Source organism: Canis lupus, chromosome 10, assembly GCF_048164855.1.
Source record: "Canis lupus baileyi chromosome 10, mCanLup2.hap1, whole genome shotgun sequence".
NCBI classification, from domain to species: domain Eukaryota; kingdom Metazoa; phylum Chordata; class Mammalia; order Carnivora; family Canidae; genus Canis; species Canis lupus.
In genome coordinates this window covers 67,182,072-67,201,670 of record NC_132847.1, presented here as the reverse complement: position 1 = coordinate 67,201,670, position 19,599 = coordinate 67,182,072, and the positions used below count along the sequence as shown (strand labels likewise).

General features: G+C 36.0%; 1 protein-coding gene across 3 annotated transcripts in view; it reads left to right on the top strand.

Moving 5' to 3' along the window:
- SVEP1 (sushi, von Willebrand factor type A, EGF and pentraxin domain containing 1) overlaps positions 1-19,599 on the top strand; it is a 181,887-nt gene that overhangs the window by 150,346 nt on the left and 11,942 nt on the right. For all 3 annotated transcript variants that reach the window (XM_072842318.1, XM_072842317.1, XM_072842316.1), the window contains 6 exons: positions 628-853; positions 3,134-3,289; positions 11,553-11,616; positions 13,226-13,399; positions 14,597-14,773; positions 18,296-18,466. In XM_072842318.1, the coding sequence (XP_072698419.1) occupies positions 628-853; positions 3,134-3,289; positions 11,553-11,616; positions 13,226-13,399; positions 14,597-14,773; positions 18,296-18,466 (968 nt within the window). The remainder of the gene's footprint in view (positions 1-627; positions 854-3,133; positions 3,290-11,552; positions 11,617-13,225; positions 13,400-14,596; positions 14,774-18,295; positions 18,467-19,599) is intronic.

The window sequence follows — 19,599 nt, the reverse complement described above, 5'->3', positions numbered from 1 at the left end:
AGAGACACAGGCAGAGGGAGAAGCAGGCTCCATGCAGGAAGCCCGACGTAGGACTTGATCCCAGGTCTCCAGGATCATGCCCTGGGCTGAAGGTGGTGCTAAACTGCTGAGTCACCAGGCTGCTCCTGCCAAGAACATTTTTTTTTATAGTATTCTTTTTAAAAAAATTTTTTATTGGCGTTCAGTTTGCCAACATATAACATAACACTCAGTGCTCATCCCGCCAAGTGCCCCCCTCAGTGCCCATCACCCAGTCACCCCAACCCCCCGCCCACTTCCCCTTCCACTGCCCCTTGTTCATTTCCCAGAGTTAGGTGTCTCTCATGTTTTGTCACCCTCACTGATATTTTCACTCATTTTCTCTCCTTTCCCTTTATTCCCTTTCACTAAGGATGTTTAAATCGACATTAGGCTTGGCTAAACCTTAATGTGGACAGCTAAGACTGATCTGCTTGTCATTGTTATGTTGGTGTTTTTGCGTGGTGATGCCATTCCCTTGACATTTGAATCAGTTTTAATATATCGCATACAATGCCTACTAAACTTTGTAGACAGCATCTTAAATCCAGGATAAGTCACCAAGTACATCGTACTCTCTAGGTCACTCATTTTGATTTTCCATTACAGATGTCTGGAAGGTTATGTGATGGATACAGATATAGATACATTCACCTGTCAGAAAGATGGTCGTTGGTTTCCTGAGAGGATCTCTTGCAGCCCTAAAAAATGTCCTCTGCCAGCAAATATAGCACACATACTTGTTCAGGGGGATGATTTCAGTGTGAATAAGCAAGTTTCTGTGTCGTGTGCAGAAGGGTATATCTATGAGGGAGTTAACATATCAACGTGCCAGGTAAGACTCTCTGTCCTAGGACATGTACCTTTGACTCATTTATATATATTAAATATATATACATATATTTATCCACAGCAGTACCTTGCTATCCAAAAAAGGGGGAAAATGCCTCAAGTTTCCAATCATGTCAAGAATTTGAGAAGTTTTCTGGTAGAAATATTACAAAACATATCTTTCTTTTCAATATTCCTATTTTTAAGAAAATTCCAAGAGTAGGTGAAAAGTGCCAACGTGAGATAAAATGTTAAAATATCTATAACAAAATATTCATGAAAACTTAACCAGAAGTTAGATTGTCTACACATAAATGCAGTAAAGAGTGTCCTTTTGTTGTTGTTGTTGTTGTTGTTGTTGTTGTTGTTGTTGTTTAGTAAAGAGTATCCTTGTGTGGGAAATGAGCCCTGATTGATACCAAATGTTTCCAGTTTTAGTTAAAAAACCAAAAGTTGTAGAAACAGTAACTTGGATTCAAATTCTGTCTCTGTTACTTACTACTTGTGTGACTCTAAGGAAGTCACTTAAAATGTTTGAGCCTTGTTTCCTTATTTGAAAAATTGTATATAAAAAAACTGTATATAATAATGTATAATTATACATAAAATTATAATAATATATAAAACTGTGTATAATAATATGTGTCTTGTATGGTTGGAACAAGAAACTAGAAAGTCAAGCAGGGAAAAGTGTCTGAATCACCATAGAGAGCAGATATCCATCCCTAACACATCACCTTCTCCTTGCTTCCATGAGATGGACCAGAAAAAGAAAAATAAAATGAATTACTGATACAGTCTTCTGTGCTGGAGTTGGGGGAGGGAGGAGTTGAAAGGCAGGACAGGTTGCATGGTATAGAAATGACTTTTACCTTAAACATTCTTTTGAATTCCATCTGAAATATTGACAGGCTCTGTGATGACCTATTACCCCAACTTGTTTTCTTTATTTAAATATGTCCCCTGTAGGACCCTGACATATTGGTAACTATGTTGTTTTTTCTTTTTGGTTAGTGTGTTGCTATTGGTTTGGGGTTTTTTTTTGGGGGGGGACTCAGTAATTTATTTTTAACAACCCTTATTACTTTCTCCAAATAAGATATAACCCCTCACCCTCACACAACTGAGTTTTAGGTTGAATTTTAGTCTGAAAAGTAGAATAGGTCCTTTCTAAGTGTTTAAATGCAGAAATTCTCTAAAACTCTGTTCAGTGCCTAGAAATATTTTATTTTGCTACAACAAAATGATTCTGTACTTCATAGAACAAATAGATGGATGAGAAGATTAATAGGAATTTTGAAGGGTAAATACTGAATGAGATCCAGCCTTTCCCGAAATTAAGACATATTACAGAATTACAAAGGTCCTATCAGTGTGGTTTTGGTATAGATTCGGCAGACAGGAAAAATAGTAGAATGGAAGAAATAAATCAAAAGTACATCCTGATAAAGGAATCATCACAAGTCTATGAGGGGAATCATTAATAAATTATTCTGATATAATGAAGTAGCCATTATAGGGAAAAATTAAAATTTACCGAAACAGATCCTGGGTATATCAAAAGAAACCAATACTACATAGTTTTTAAAAGTGGATAGTAATGCCCAGAATAATTTATGCAGAAATATATATTTATCAAAGTATTATTTCTATATTGAAAAGTTAAGTTCAACTTATATTTCCAACATTAGGGGAATGGTTAATTATGAGGCAGACAGATATATAAAATTAATTATGCATCATATGTAGAATAAATGTCCTGTTTTAGATTGTTATCCAGCTCATGTACTATTTCCTCAAAGAAAACAAAAAAATACTAGCAAGAAAATAACAGTCAAGGGAAACATCTGGTTATGCCTCACTTTCCCCAAACAGAAGGCTGAAAGATGTTAACTCTGACTGTGGTGTTGGGGAAGTAGAGTGAAATGTAAGGACAGATTCGTATCAGTCATGGAATATTTGTGTCAACCGTCCAGTCCTTCATCATAACGAAAACAACTCCTTGGTATTCTTGATTTTTTTAATGGATTCTACTAGGAAGAAAATGCTTATTTTATGTGCTTGAGAAATGTCTAAAATTGTTCAGCGATAATTAATGAGGCCATCTAATAATTAATGTGTGTTTTTTCAGGCCACAGATAACATGTATCAGAAGTAGAACCAAGTTCTAGCTTCTTTTGACCATCATTTTGGGGATTATTCTGCTATGCCAATATTTGCAAATTTCTGAGTTCATATGTATTAACCCCTTAATGTAACTTCTAATCTGTCATTTGTCATTTAGCTTGATGGAACCTGGGAACCACCATTTTCTGATGAATCTTGCAGTCCAGTTTCTTGTGGGAAACCTGAAAGTCCAGAACATGGGTTTGTGTTTGGCAGTAAATACAGTTTTGAAAGCACAGTTATTTATCAGTGTGAAACTGGCTATGAATTACAGGTATGTGAACAAATTGTTTAGCTAGAATTCATTTGTTTTTCCAACATATATACATTGGAGAATTTTTAGTATTCGCACCAGTTTGTTTCTCTGATTTTGGTCCTAAAATATTTTTTGTACTTTGTTACTGTATATTTTAACACTTTCCAAGAAACATTTAAAGTGCCTTATAATTTTAAAAAACAAACTAAGTCTCAAAAACAAAAACACACAGCAGAGCCATGAAAAGGAAGAGGAAGCTAGTATACCAGCCACAAGACTGATTCTGTTACTTTAGTTGGCCATTTAAACTTGTGTTTTGGCCTATGGCAAGTGTGGCCTGAAAATCCTCAGAGCAGTTCTAGCCAAATACCAAGTTAGGTCTCAAGACCACTCCTTGTTTATTTTTTTTTCCACTCCTTGTTTATAATTAATATTATAAACCCCATCAGCAACACCTATGTCTCCCTATTTACTTTGGTGGGAAGGCTGCAGTTAATTTTTTTTAAGTTCCTTTTCTTTTTTTTTTTTTTAATCACCCAGTGCTCTTTATGATAAGTACTCCTTATTCCTTGTCTCCTATTTCACCCATCTCCCCACCCCCCAATTCGCCTTAGGTAGCCATTGGTTTGTTCTCTGTAGTTAAGAGACTCTTTCTTCATTTGTCTCTTTCTCTCTCTTTTCCCCTATGTTCCTTTGTTTTGTTTCTTAAAATCTACATATGATTGAAACCATATGGTATTTGTCTTCCTCTGATTTATTTCACTTAGCATTATACCCTCTAGATCTATCCATGTCACTGTAAATGGCAAGATTTCATTCTTTTTATGGCTGAATAATATTCCATTATAATATATATTCCATTATAATATACACCACATCTTCTTTATCCATTCATCAATGAATGGACATTTGGGCTACTTCTAAGTCTTGGCTATCGTAAATAATGCTGCAATAAATGTAGGGGTGTATATACCCCCCTTTTGAATTAATGTCTTTGTATTCTTTGGGTAAATACCCAGTAGTGTGATTGCTGGATCCTAGGGTGGTTCTACTTTCAACTTTTTGAGGAACCTCCATAATGTCTTCCACAGTGGCTGCACCAGTTTACCTTTCCAACAGTGCAAGTGGGTTCTTATTTTCTACATACTCGCCAATACTTGTTGTTTCTTGTGTTTTTATTTTAGCTCTTCTGACAGGTGTGAGATAATATCTCATTGTAGTTTTAATTTATATTACCCTGATGATGAGTGATGTTGAGCATCTTTTCATATGCCTGTTGACCTTCTATGTATGTCTTTAATGGAGAAATGTCTGTTCATGTCTTCTGCCCATTTTTAATTGAATTATTTGGTTTTCTGGGTGTTGAGTTATATAAGGTCTTCATATATTTTGGATGCTAACCCTTTTTCAAATATTTCATTTGCTATATCTTCTCCCATTTTGTAGCTTGCCTTTTAGTTTTATTGATTGTGTTTTTTTTCACTGTACAGAAGCTTTTTTTTAAGATTTTTATTTTCAAGTAATCTCTACATCCAACAGATTTTCATAAAATTATCTTATAATTGTTTGTATTTCTATGGTATTGGTTATTATTTCTTCTCTCTCATGATTTTATTTATTTGAGTCTTTCTCTTGTCTTTTTGATAAGTCTGGCTAGGGATTTACCAATTTTACTGATTTTTTTTTTTCAAAGAACAAGCTCATGGTTCCATTGATCCATTCTATTGTTTTTTTAGTTTCTATATCAGTTAGTTCTGCTCTAATCTTTATTGTTTCCTTCCTTCTCCTGGTGTTAGGTTTTGTGTGTTGTTCTTTTTCTAGGTCTTTTAGGTTTAAGATTAGATTGTTCATTTGAGATTTTTCTTGCTTCTTGAGGTAGGATGTACTGCTATAAGCTTCCCTCTTACTACCACTTTTGGTGCTTCCAAAGCTTTTGAACTGATGCTTTTTCATTTTCATTTGTTTCCCTTTATTTTCTTTTTTCTTCTTTTATTTCCTGGATGACCCATTCATTTGTTTAGTAGAATGTTATTTAACCTCCATGTATTTGTGGTTTTTCCAGATTTTTTTCTTGTGGTTGACTTCCATTTTTATAGCATTGTGGTCAGAAAAGATGCATCGTATGACTTCAATCTTTTTTAATCTGTTGAGACTTGTTTTGTAACCTAATATGTGGTCTGTTCTGGAGAATGTTCCATGTACACTTGAAGAGAATGTGTATTTTGTTGTTTTAGGATGGAATGTTCTGACTATATCTGTTAAATCCATCTATCCCAGTGTGTCATTCAAAGCCATTGTTTCCTTGTTGATTTTGTTTAGATGATCTGTCTGTTGACGCAAGTGGAATGTTAAAACCCCCTACTATTATTATATTATTATTGATTAGCTCCTTTATGTTTGTTATTATTTTACATATTTGAGTGCTCCCATGTCGGACACATAAATATTTACAATTGTTATATCTTCCTGCTATATTGTCCCCTTTATTATTATATGGTTTCCTTCTTTTGTCTCTTGTTACAGTCTTTGTTTAAGTCTGTTTTTTTCTGATATTAGTATCTCTACTCTGGCTTTCTTTTGACATCCAGGTACATGATAGATGTTTCTCTATCCCCTTACTTTCAATCTGCAGGTATCTTTAGGTCTTAAATGAATCTCTTATAAGCAGCATATAAATGGGTCTTATTTTTTAATCTATTCTGTCATCCTATGTCTTCTGATTGGAGCATTTAGTCCATTTACATTCAAGGTAATTATTGATAGATAAGTATTTATTGCTATTTTATTACTTATTTTATGGTTATTTCTGAAGTTTTTCTCTGATCCTTTACATAATTCTCTTTCATGTTTTGCTGATTTTTTTTTAACAATACATTTGGATTTCTTTCTCTTTGTTCTTAGCTTATTTCTGTTGCTTTTGACTTGTAGTTACCATTAAATTTGCATATAACATTCTGCATATAGCAGTCTATATTAAGTTGATGGATATTTAAGTTTGAACTCATTTCCTTTTCTTCTCCCATCCCCACATTTTAGGTATATGGTTTCATATTTTACAGCCTGTGAGTTAAGGAACTCACAAAATAAATATTTTTTATAAAAAAATTCATTTTTATTGCTTTATGTTTCCTACCTACATAATGTCATTTTTGGTCTTTCCACTCAAGAGTCCCCTTTAGTATTTCTTGCAGGGCTGGTTTAATGGTCATGAACTCCTTTAGTTTTGTTTGTCTAAGAAATTCTTTATCTCTCCTTCTATTCTGAATGATAGTCTCGCTGACTAGAGTATTCTCTGCTGTAGATTTTTCTCATTCAGCAGTTTGAATATATATTACAATTCCCTTCTGGCTTGGAAAGTTTCTGCTGAAAAATCCATCGATAGCCATATGGGGTTTCCTTTCTATGTTAAAAAAAAGTCATCTATGTCTCCTTCTTGAGGGTCGTGGCTTTATGAGGAAGTGTTCCTATAGTGCCTTGCAGTGTAATGTCCCTTATTCCCCACGGCCTGGCACTTCTGAGAGTATCTCCAATATGTGCTGTGTGTGCTCTGCTTTTGTATCCTGGCTGCTTTATCCTTCAGGCCAGTGGTCTATAGAGGTTCTCTTTGCCTATTGTGGACAGTGTTTGTCCCTGGCCTAAATGTGGCAAATTTTAACTAGGTTGCTCTGGTATGTTTGTGAAATGAGATCTGTCATCACTACCACCAGAACTGAGGCCTTGGAAAACTCCCAGGTCAAGAGATGCAGTATTGGTAGGGGTTTAGGCTGATCTTCTAGGGTAGGGAGCCCACTGCACTGGGACTCAGCCAAGTGTGACTGGGAAGGGCAGTTCTTCTGGAATGTGGGATGGTAGGGCTTGGTGTAAGTGTCAGAACTGTGCTGGTGCTTGCAGGTACCCCTGCGCTTCTGCTGAGGAAGCAGAAGGGGTGGGAGAAGGAAATTGTGCCTGCCAGTTCCTTTGTTCCCAGAGTAGTCTTTCCATGAATGCTACCTCTCTGAGACACACTCTGAAATGAGCAACTAACCTCCCCACTGTGTGTGTCAGGCGTTCTTCAGATCACTGTGTCCACACTGTATGTCTGGGGATGTTTGCCTGCCTTCTCTCTAAGAACAACCCCAGTGCCCTCCAAGCTCTTCAAGAGCCAAGCACACTGATCTTTAAAACTCTAGGCTTTAAGCCTCACTGGTTGCCAGAACTCATGAAACTCAAGCCCTGTTGCTTTCCAAGCCAATTGCTATAGAGATTTATCTTCCCCATGTGCTCCCCTGTGTGCTAGACTGTCGCTCATCCTTCTCTGTTCTGCAGCTCCCCTTCCCCACTGCAGTGGCCTTGATCTTTTTCTCTCCCAAACTGCATCTCTGCATTTCTTACCTTCTTCAATGTGGCCTCTTCTCTACCTTTAGTGGTGGAGATTGTTCTGCCAATGTTCAAGTTAATTTGGGGGGGTATTTATTTTGATTTGATAGTTACCTAGTTGTATTTGTGGGATGAGGTAAGTCTAGCGTCCTCCGACTTCACTGCCATGCTCCCATCCTATCTGGAGTCAATCTTGCTGAAGCACTGATCATATCATCAAACTTGAAATTTGAGAGGCTTATTCATATTTTATAATGCCATCACCTGTTTTTTCAGGCAACTTCTTCCTGCTTTTATTGTTATTATATTTAAGTGTGGGTTTTGCAGAAGTATTCGTTATCAGTAATTTGTTTTCTGACCACTCATTTCATTGTTTTCTGACCACACATTCAGAGGATTGTCATAAGATAGGTCCATGAAAACTAGAACTAGACTTGTATGGATCTTATTTCATTTCCTTAGAAGGTTAAAAAGAAAAGAAAAAAAGAAGTATGATAATGTAATGGTTGATTGCAGTTGGAGAATTTTTCTGATTTTGAAATTTATTTCTTCATGTGAGAGTACTAATTCTGCAATTTGTTAAGAAGTGAAGTGTTACAAAATTTAAACTTTTGAATTTAAATTTAATATTTAGTAACTAGATGGGTCATTAAATTTAAGGAAGTAGATAATTTACCTTAAAATTTGGGAATATCCTATTAACTACAAAACTGAGAGAAATGTTATAGCAATAATTCTCATTCTAAGCTACCTATTAGAATCATCTTAGAAACCTTAAAAAATATTGTTTATAAGGGAATACAAAGTAATTACAAAATTACAAAGTAATTTTTGTATTATTTAATAATTGTTTAATATAAGTCCAATTACTTGCAGCAATAACCAGAGCCAGGTCTGGGACATGAAATATAAAATATTAGCCTAGAAAAGCTTGTCATGTGAGATATTAGGTAACTTATTGAAGATTACATGTTAAAAAGACTTGGGAACCAACTGGATAAGGTTCCCATAGGCCAACATTAGACCATTTGGGCTTCAATAAGGCAATAATTTTAATGGACTAAACATATCAAATATGCCATGAATAACAGTAGATTCTCTTTTAAAAAAAATAAGAAACATTTTTATTTATTTCTTCATGAGAGACACACAGAGAGAGACAGAGACATAGGTAGAGGGAGAGGCAGGCTCCTCGCAGGGAGCCTGATGTGGGACTTGATCCTGGGACTCTGGGATCATGCCCTGAGCGACCCAGGCATCCCTAACAGCAGATTCACAGGGACACAAGAAAATTAGCTGGTAACTATGAGAGGAGGCTCATGAACAAATTCATTATTTTGATAAAAGATCATGAAAGGGGAAAAATTGTCTTTTCAGCACTAACTGGATGACAAAACCAGTAGTAGATGAAGAAAAGTTTCCTTTATAGAAGTAATTTATTTCAGTCAATAAATGATAGAATTTAAATCTCAGAGGTTGCAACTCTGATGAACTAGCAGATTTAGGTCCTCATCATCATGGCTACTAGTGTTAGAAAAAATAGATACAGCCAAACACTATGTGCCTCTGGATTGAAAAACATACCATATGAAAAGTCTTGCCAAAAAGAAGAAATATTGAATTTGAATCCTATCAAACCTCTAAATCCAACAACCAGTACCAAAGACAGAAGAACATGCTAAGTGACACCATAATGAGACCATCAGTAAAATTCTATTTGTAGAAACGGCTACAGAACAAATGACCCAATTTTCTAGTTTTTGAAACAAATAAGTTGACAGGGTAAGAGGGAAAGAAATACAGAGAAGGTACTTATTTAAAAAGGTACATAAACTATGTTTTGGTCCTGATTCAAGTGAACTATAAAGCAATAAATTATAAAATGTATGCAACAATTCGAAATTTGACTACTTACAAGATTTTTATTAATATTAAAGAATTGTTACCTTTTAAGCTGTGATAGTGTTATTGGTTATTGTGGTTATAGTTTTAAGAGCCCTCATCTTTTGGAGATTCATACTGAAATAACTGTTAAATGATTTGATGTCTGGAATTTGCTTCAAAATAATGTGGGTTCTTAGGAAAAAGGAACAGTTTAGATGAAACAAGGTTGACCTTGAATTAACATTGTAAAGTGGGTGATGGCTGCATGGGAGTTTGTTACTATTCTTTCTACTGTTATATTTTTCATGTTTGAGTTCTTCTCCATGCTTTAAATTCCTTATCTACTATGAAATACATTAAATTTTATAATATAGTTTAAAAAGATTAGATCCTAAGTAATGTATTAAGGAGCTTGATTTTAAATGAATATATACACGCAAATTTTGTTAACCTGTTTCTTCATTGCTCAGAGCCCTTTGGAGACATCATATTGTCTTAAAACTGTGTTCTACATTAGCAAGATGTCTGAAAAAGAGCTATTGCCTCTTTTGGTTTTATCTTATACCTCTCATCATTATTCTTCTATTCAAAGATATTTTCTTTGAGCTGTCAGTTTAACTACTGATAAATCTTTGCCTATAAAGATTCTATTGACTTTATTTTTTATTTTTTTAAGATTCCATTGATTTTAATGGAGGGTTACTATCCTGACTTCCTAAGAAAATAATTAAATCAATTAAGTAAATGTGTCTCTCAATATAAAGTCATTATTTTTTTTCTTATTGAAAATAGCAATATGCATTGATTATAGAAAGGTTGGAAAATGCAAAAGAAAAATAGAGTTTATCAGGATTCTTCATCCAGAGATAAACACTGTTAACTTTTGCTATACTTTTACTGTTTATATACTTAAATATGCACAAAATGTATTATTTTAGTTTGTAGATTATTTTTTATTAATTTTGAGGAAGTATATGACAAGCCATTAAAACCAGCTCCCTGACTATGTAGGAACATTGATGATTATAGTAAAAGGTAAACAGCAAAGAAGGAAGAAACAAAGACTCATAAAAATTATACCCAGAAGTCAAAGAATAGTAATCTTAGCTCATATATGAGTAATCTTAGCTCATATATGCCTATAATAATTATAGGGGGTGGTCAACAGCCTATATAACCACCAAGAGCTATGAGATACTGAAGAATTATACAAAAATATATTTAGAATAATAGTTGTAAATAATTTTTCAAGTAAGTTCTGTTCATTTTACTTTATTTCAGGGGGCAGGGAAGTAAATTTTAGGAAGACTTTTACTTCAAATATTTAAAATTTTAAATGCTTGGACCCTTAATAAGTTTATCTTCCGTGGATAAGTTACATTATTAAAAAATTCAGTCCTCATACCAATAAGATACCTTGACTTGTTTCATGTTCAAAGGTGTAAAAAAACCAAAACACATTCTTTGCTGCACATTTCAAGTATTGAAAAATAAATTCGGGCAGCCCTGGTGGCTTAGCGGTTTAGCGCCACCTTCAGCCCGGGGTGTGATCCTGGAGACCCAGGATCAAGTCCCATGTTGGTTCTCTGCATGGAGTCTGCCTGTGTCTCTGTGCCTCTCTCTCTGTGTCTCTCATGAATAAATAAATAAAATCTTTAAAAAAAATAAAAATAAAAAAAATAAATTCAATCCAAGATATTTTTTAAAATTTACTAAGCAAATATACCTCTTTGACATTTCAGACACATTCCTCATCTATCTTTGGTATTGGTTATAATCAGTTGTCACTTAAATAGAAAGTGAAACCAAGTCTGTACTTTAATTACACTGGTCAGCCCAGGTATGAATTTTGAAGTAATTTGATGAAAGCATTTCTAAAAATCTAAGCCTAGCCCTTAAACTTTATTTATTTAATGAATTTATTTAGCATTCCAGTGCCGGGAGATTCAGGTTCATAGCTAAGATTACTTTGTATTCCCTTATTATCTTCCCATTATTGAGGTATAATCTTGAAAATACCCTTTTTTTCATGGATTCACAGGGGAACAAGGAACGTGTTTGTCAGAAGAACAGAAGGTGGAGTGGAGAGGTAGCAACGTGCAAAAGTAAGTCAAATGACATTTAGCAGTCCCAAAAACAATACTGAGAACACATAATAATGTGGCCACATTTCCTTTATAAACCAGTTTTTTAATTCAGAAAAAAATTTTAATCATCTCCATAAACCGTATGAGAATCTTTTCTGGGCTTTTGCTCAAGAGCACCAAACTAATAAAAGAGTCAAAAATTGATGTAGATTCCACACATCTACATCAAAAATTGTGGTAGAAATGAATGATTAAATTGAAATAGAACACAAGATTACTGACTCTGGAATGGCAAAGATTTTGTTTAGTAATTAGTTAACTATTTGCATTCTTTTTGTGGTTTTTTTTCCCCCAAATAATTATAAATTAGAAGGCTTAGCACTGTTGCTTTTTGGTGATGGTACCATCCAATGCTGACATTTTTTTAAAGTGATGCTGTCACATCTGTCAAATAAATGAAAGTCACATTTTTGTGGAATTTTACATTCACTCACTTTATGAGAGCATCCAAGTTTATTTAGCAAAATACGAGTTAATCCATATGAGTTTATTCCCAACACATAGCCCATATGATTCCTCTGCCAGAGACAATGTATAGTTGATCCCATAAACAACACAGGTTTGAACTGTGCGTGTCTGCTTACATGTGGGGTTTTTTCAATAAATACAGTATGGTACTAGAAACTTATTTTCTCTTCCCTGTGATTTTCTTAATAACACTTTCTTTTCTAAAGCTTACTTTATTGTGAGACTACAGTATATAATACATGTAACATCCAAAAGATTTGTTAATCAACTGTTTATGTTATCAGGAAGGCTTCCAGTCAACAGTAAGCTTTGGTTAAGTTTTGGGAAAGTTAAGTTATTTGTGGATTTTTGTCAGCATGGGGTGTTGGCACCCTTAGCCCCCATGTTGTTCAAGGATCAGCTATATTTAGTTGAAGTGTACAAGCCTATTAAAATGTCGGGCTTTAAACCTTTTTCTCTTAATAATCCTGGGAGAGTTATCAAAGTTTCAAACTAGAATTGGCCTCTTAAATTATCTAGTTAAGCAGCCTCTTAGATGAGTCAGCCAGTCTAGATTGGACTAAGTCAAGATCAGCTAGATTTATCTCTCTTGCTAAGTAAGTAAATAGAGGGACGAGGAGAAGTACAGTGACCTGTCCAATATCATAAATTAAGTTAGTGGCAAGGCTGGCAGTAAGACTTGAGGTCTGCAAATCTTTGTTCATTGTTGTTTTTACCATATCTTCTGGGGTAGATTAATGATTTGATTTTACATATACAGAAATCTTAAATTCTTTTTTAAAAATATTTTATTTATTTATTCATAAGAAACACAGAGAGAGGCAGCAACATATGCTGCAGGGAGTCCGATGTGGGACTTGATCCTGGGACCTCGGGATCAAGCCCTGAGCCAAAGGCAAACGCTCAACCACTGAGCCACCCAGGTGTCCCCATGCTGGGGATTTTTTCCTCCTTTGATTCAAAGCATATCCCTGTGTCTCACAAATGAGCAGGCTTTAATATTTGATATGATGCATTAAGTACCTCCAGCAATTGTAGCAGAAGGAGGAAAGAGGATTGGAAGAAGCATTTCATACAAGGCTTTCATTTTTCTTTCTAGAGACCAGGTGTGAAGCTCCGCTTGGGTTTCTGAATGGGAAAGCCGAAGTTGAAAACACGACTGCTGGACTCAGGGTAGTGTATTCCTGCAACAGAGGGTACAGCCTTGAAGGAGCACCTGAGATACATTGCACCGGACACGGAGTTTGGAGCCACCCACATCCTCTCTGCAAACGTGTGTGTTGACTCTAAGAGAGGTTTTAATCAGATTCAGTTTCCTGACTCGTTTCCCAGATGTCTAAAACCTAGAGGAAACTCCTCTGAGTGAAATTAGCCCCAAGAAAGCTATCTGTGTATATTCAAACCAAATACTATGGGGTGTTTTTAAAATCTGTTCACGTTATCTGGAATATCCAGTCTGCAAATTAGCTTTCACCAGATTCCTTGGATGATTACAGATAGTCCAAGGCACTAATAAAAAAAAAAATGCAACTTAATGAAAAAAATTAGACGCAAATGTATAATGAATTTGATTGAAGATGTAAAAGGGTAAAGAGAGAATATATTTACATGGAATTTTAATATAATAAAGTATATATAAATATAGTGAATGAAGATAATTAGTTGTAAGCACTAGAATGAAAACAATATTCACATGCAAGATCTAAATTGAGAGCGCCCTGGTGTTGTTTAAAGTATTATAATGTAGTAACTGTGTCTTTAGGATTCAGCTGACATCTGCTTCACTCATAAATACTTCTTTGGAAATCAGAAAAACCAAAACTTCTGAAATATGTTGATATGTGTGTCACACACTTGCACTAAGAAATCCTTGCACTATAATCAATTTTGTTTTTGCTTCAGATGTATAAAATGAATCCATTTTTATGAACAAGCCTCACAAACTCCACAATTTAAGTTATAATACCCTTTTTTAAGCAGTGTGAGTCTGAAGTTTTATTCAGTCACATAGAAAAGTCTGAGGATGTTCTGGGGCATCCTTCTGAAGGATGTTCAGTAAAAGAAAGTAAAGTGACAATGAGAAGCACTTACTATGCTTTCTTAATATTCTTCAAAAACTAAGGGGATGTTTGATGCACTCCCTGATTCCTGGCACACCTTTTCTTTTCCCAGTGTTGGGCCATATTTCAAACAACTATTTAATTTACCATCTTAGAATTTTAGGACAATGTGTTAGTGGTTGAATAACTTGGGGTTTTCAGATCTTATCCGATCTTATCCTTAAAGATAATTTCATGTGGCTATAAAACACATTTACTTTTTTTAATGTTTGAAGTTCTGTATTTTTAAGCCTCATATTATCATCACTGAGAACCCAGTTCCTACAGGGCTCATCGTTCTCTATCTTTAGAGAAATAAATGAAGAAGAGAAGAAGAATATCAGTAAGCATTTTTTTTTCCTGTTTAACAGCAAATCCATGCCCTGTTCCTTTTGTGATTCCTGAGAATGCTGTCCTTTCTGAAAAGGAGTTTTATGTTGATCAGAACGTGTCCATCAAGTGTAGAGAAGGCTTCCTGCTCCAGGGTTGGGGCATCATTACCTGTAACCCCGATGAGACATGGACGGTGACAAATGCCAAATGTGAAAGTAAGTAAATGATGGAATCCAGTTCATTTCATTAGTGCAGAATATTTATTCTTCCTTGTGAGATATTTTCATTCAAGTAATTTAAATGTAGATATTTAGATCTCTGTCATGGTTATCAGCTTCTATGTTGATAATTTTTTTAAAAGATCTTTGAATTCCAAATATAAAAAGAAAAAACTTTCCAGAAGTTGGCTAAAACCTATCTGGCCAGAATTCACTGAACAGATTTTCAAAATATGTTCTTCTAAGAATGAGCAAAATATTAAATCTAAAATATATTTTTTCCAGGGTGCCGGGCTGGCTAAGTCAGTAGAACACGCAGCTCTTGAACTTGAGGTCATGATTTTGAGCCCCACGTTGAGCGTGGAGATTATTGTAAAATTTTTTAAATAAAATAAAGTACATGTTTTTCTCATTTTCTGAGAATCCCAAACTATCCTTTAATAGGCTGTGGATGCTTTGCAATACAAAAATTATTCCACAGTGGTTCTCAAACTTGAACTACCTGGAGGGCTTGTTTAAAACAGATTTCTGCACCCCCCCCCCCCAACCACCACCAGAAAGTCTAATTCAGTAGTCTGGGGTGAGGCCTAAGAATTTGCATTTCAAACAAGTTCCCAAGTGTTGCTGCTGGTGATATTGGTCCTGGAACCACAATTTGGGTTCCAGTCTGGGCTAGAACCATGTTGGTACATAATACACAATATGGCAGCATCTCTTGCTGCCTTGTGATTACTCTTGACGTCTCTTGACACACACTTCCATCACTTAAAACATCTGCTCTGCCCAACATCCTACCCTCTGGCTCCTTTGTAGTCCAAACAACTCCCTCTGTAGGAAAAAATTAACAAATATTCATTGAGTCTAACCAGCTGCAGGGCACTGGGCTATATAGCCTATACCATGCCTGCGATGGCCTTCATCTTCAGAACATTTGCGCTCCAATTAGTAAAGAAATGTGCATGTGAAGGGCACAGGGATTGTGGAGTCAGAGAGGACCTGGGTTTGAATCCTATCCTCAAAACTTTTTAAGTAAACTTATGGCCATGCCCTAACTTCTCTGAACCTCAGGGCTCTCATGTATTAATAGCACCAATACCTATGTTATAGGTTTGTTTTGAAGAATAAATGAATCAGTGTATTTATCTTAGCAATGTCTTTTGATAGGAAGACATACATCAATAGCCCACGTGCCTGAATTTTCAACTAGCAGCCTACTACAGTTTAGAATTTAGATCTTACTCCAGGAAATGTGTACTATACTTTTAGCCTTATAAAATCTACTCCAAGTGAAGTGGAACGAACTATGTATGTGTAAGCTTTGACCAGCAGCCCTAACTAACGCAGGCCAAGTGGCCTGATTCTGCACACATATCCCCACATTGGTCTCGGCTCCCTAAGACGTACCACTCAGAGCACTGGAAGGGAGAGCAAGAAGAGACATGCACTCGAGTACATGTTTGATTATTCCTCAATATTCTTTTTTCCTTTTTTCTTTTTTTAAAGATTGTATTTATTTATTTATTTATTTATTTATTTATTTATTTATTTGAGAGAGAGAGAGAGAAGACGAGTGGGGGAAAGGAGCAAAAGGAGAGAGAGAGAGAGAGAGAGAGAAGTGGACTCCTCACTGAGCAGGGAGCCTGAGATCATGACCTGAGTGGAAGGCTTAACCAACCAAGCCACCCAAGTGCCCCATTCCTCAATATTCTTGAGAGGTTCAGGGGTTGCCTTGGAGAGAAGGAGATAATTTCTACCATTGTTTGCTTTCCTCAGTCCCTCTTTTGCATTTTTTATTAAACACAAAGCCTCCGGTTTAGAAGAAAATCTCTTCCCTGAGGGACAAGAGCAACAAATTACCTCATTCTTTTCACCTCATCCTGATATTTATCCTTACAAATCAGTGATTAAAATTTAGCACATATGGGAATCACCTAGGGAAGGTAGATAAGATGCAGACTCATAAACTAGAAACTCCCAAAATTTTCTCGCACTTTTTAGCGAGAACCCAAGGTGATTCCCATATAGGTGATCTGAAATCTGTGTTTTGATCACTTCAGGAAACCAGGCATCCTCTTATCACAGTCTTTCTACATGCTGCTCCCCCAAGCTGGAAGCTCTTTCCTTCTGATCCACTCAAGCTCTATAGCCCAATTCAAATGTCACTTTCACTGTGATTTGTACCTTGATAATCTTAAGCATAATTAGTTGCATTCACCTTGATTTTCCTATAGTGTAGTATCCAGGCCTATATGACAGCTCTTTTGAAGTTGTTCATCATTCTTCCACTTGTCTGAGCAAAGGGACAGCATTATCTTCATTGGTTTCTTTCCAGTTTCTGATGGACAGTAGGCAGTAATACATATTTGACATCTGACTCACTGAATTGGTGTTTATAATCACCTTAGAAGGAAAAGAAAATTTAGAAAAATCATACACATCAGTCATCGCTTTAAATAAGTTCTTAGTAGTATTATGACCACAAGGGCACCTGGGTGGCTTAGTGGTTGAGCATATGCCTTTGGCTCAGGTTGTGATCCCTGGATCCTGGGATCAAGTTCCGCATCAGGCTCCCATAGGCACCCTGCTTCTCCCTATGTCTCTGCCTCTCTTTGTGTCTCTCATAAATAAATTAAATCTTTTTTTAAAATATTATTATGACCACAAAGTGACCTTTTATAAGCCAATTCATGGAGAGTCATCATCATACATTTATACAAATTGGATATTGATTGGAGTCCCAGCTCCAATCCAGTCCTTGTCTTGTGAGCCACCCCAGAATAACTCTAGTTATTTCAGGACTTCTCAAGGCAAAATTAGTTATAAGATTTTTTATTTAAATATACAATACATGTAGCTTTTAAAAGAGGATTATCATTCAATCTCACACATTGCAAAAGCGAAGAGTCACTGCCTCACGGTCTTGAAAAGAAGGAGACTGATGTGAAACCTTGAATGTCATAAGTCTCACCAAGGTGTGTAAACTGCGTATGGACAGGCTAGAGACAATATTCATTCATTTACTCATTTTTCAAACATGTATCAAGAGCCCACTACATGCCAGGTGCTGTCCTAGGAACTAATAAAACAGCCTTGATGGAATATGCAGTACTGTAATTCATGATCTTCACTCTAAAACAATAGACTACAAATAATCCCCAGGCTTCTCCCCTTCTAATTTGATAAGCTTCCTGCATTGACATTCTCTCGGAAGCCATCTCTTTGGCAATCCACAAGAGCTCATTGGGCTCCTAGAGACTTCTTGGCTGAGTAAAAAATGGCAGCGCAGCTTCAGTGTTTGAATTAGAAGACAAACCTTTGATCGTGCACATCTCATTTTTCTAAACAGGAGCAGATTATGCTTTTAATCCCTAGTATCTTTTAGTTATTATAAAAAGGTACCTTTATGTGTTTTATCCTTGCTCTTAAAATAAATTCAGTCTTTGGCTTGAGATTGTGTTCTCTTCTATCCACTGGCTGAGTTAGTAGCACAGACTTCATTGTGGTTTTGTTTTCCTGTAGAAATATCCTGTGGTCCACCAACTCATGTAGGAAATGCAATTGCTCGAGGCATACATTATCAGTATGGGGACATGATCACCTACTCATGTTACAGTGGATACATGTTGGAGGGCTCCCTAAGGAGTATTTGCCTAGAGAATGGAACCTGGACATCACCTCCTATTTGCAGAGGTAAGGAAATATTTGCATGGTTATGTCTCAGTGAAGCTGTAGGGAAATTCATATGAAAGTCTGACAAAGCCAATAACTGTATGCATGCTCTTTTATTTTTCCGTGGCTTTAAATTTTCTTTTGACATTTATGTCATTTTCCTTAACTTTATTATGGGTTTGAGTTTTGAAAGCTTTCATAGGGAACTCTGACCTGGCATATGGCTCCTTCCTGAGTCAATCATGGCTCTTCATAGTGTTCTACTCTCCAACTGCTAGGGGGAGCTGCAGCATGTCTGAGCCTTGAGGGTACCTCTGGGATACTCAGGTGTCTCAGCAGATTCCAGTTCCATCCTCATTCTGAACAGACCTTTAACCCCACTGGAGATGGGGTAGTCCATCCCATGGGCAATGTAAGAGACAAGAGGTACTGTCCAGTCCCAGGGAAATGAAGCCTACCTCTTGGTCTCCCTGGCCATGCTGGGGGTTGGTGAAAAGCACTCCATGTTTATATAAGCACTACTGTCCCTTCACTTGGTGTATTGAATTTGCAAACCCAAGAATGAATTTTGTGTGTGCATTCAATAAAATCTTCTTGGGGGAAGAAGGATCTGTGCTTCAAATTCTGCAAAATTGAAAGAGATAGATAATGAACCATTCTAGTATGTCCTAAAACTTACATTGTTCTAATAAAATAGAATTCTTTCTTACAAATCATGATTGTTCCATTCTACAAATATTTACTGAAAGTCAAGAGCTATGCTAGTGAACAAGACAAATATAACAAGGAACTAAAAGAAAACTCAGATTGTTGAGTGGGTTGTCCACATGACAATGGTCAGATTTGGATTTGGGGTAAAAAGGCCAGAGCCTTTAATGACCCTTGGGGGATGGGACAATTGAGAAAAACCAATGAACAAATGGCATGGGCCTCAAAGAGGCAAGAGAGTTTGCAGGAGAAGGGAGATTAATTGTCTGAAAGCAACAATGAGAAATGAAATCACTAACACATGGGATATAAGAGAACAACCTCCTCATGAGAGGGCAAGGGAGGACGTAACAGCCTCATAGACTAGCCCAAGCTTCACTTAAAAACAGAAGCCAAATGAGACTTCAGTGTTTGCTTGCTCACTTGTTTGTTTCTTCACTTGCTTA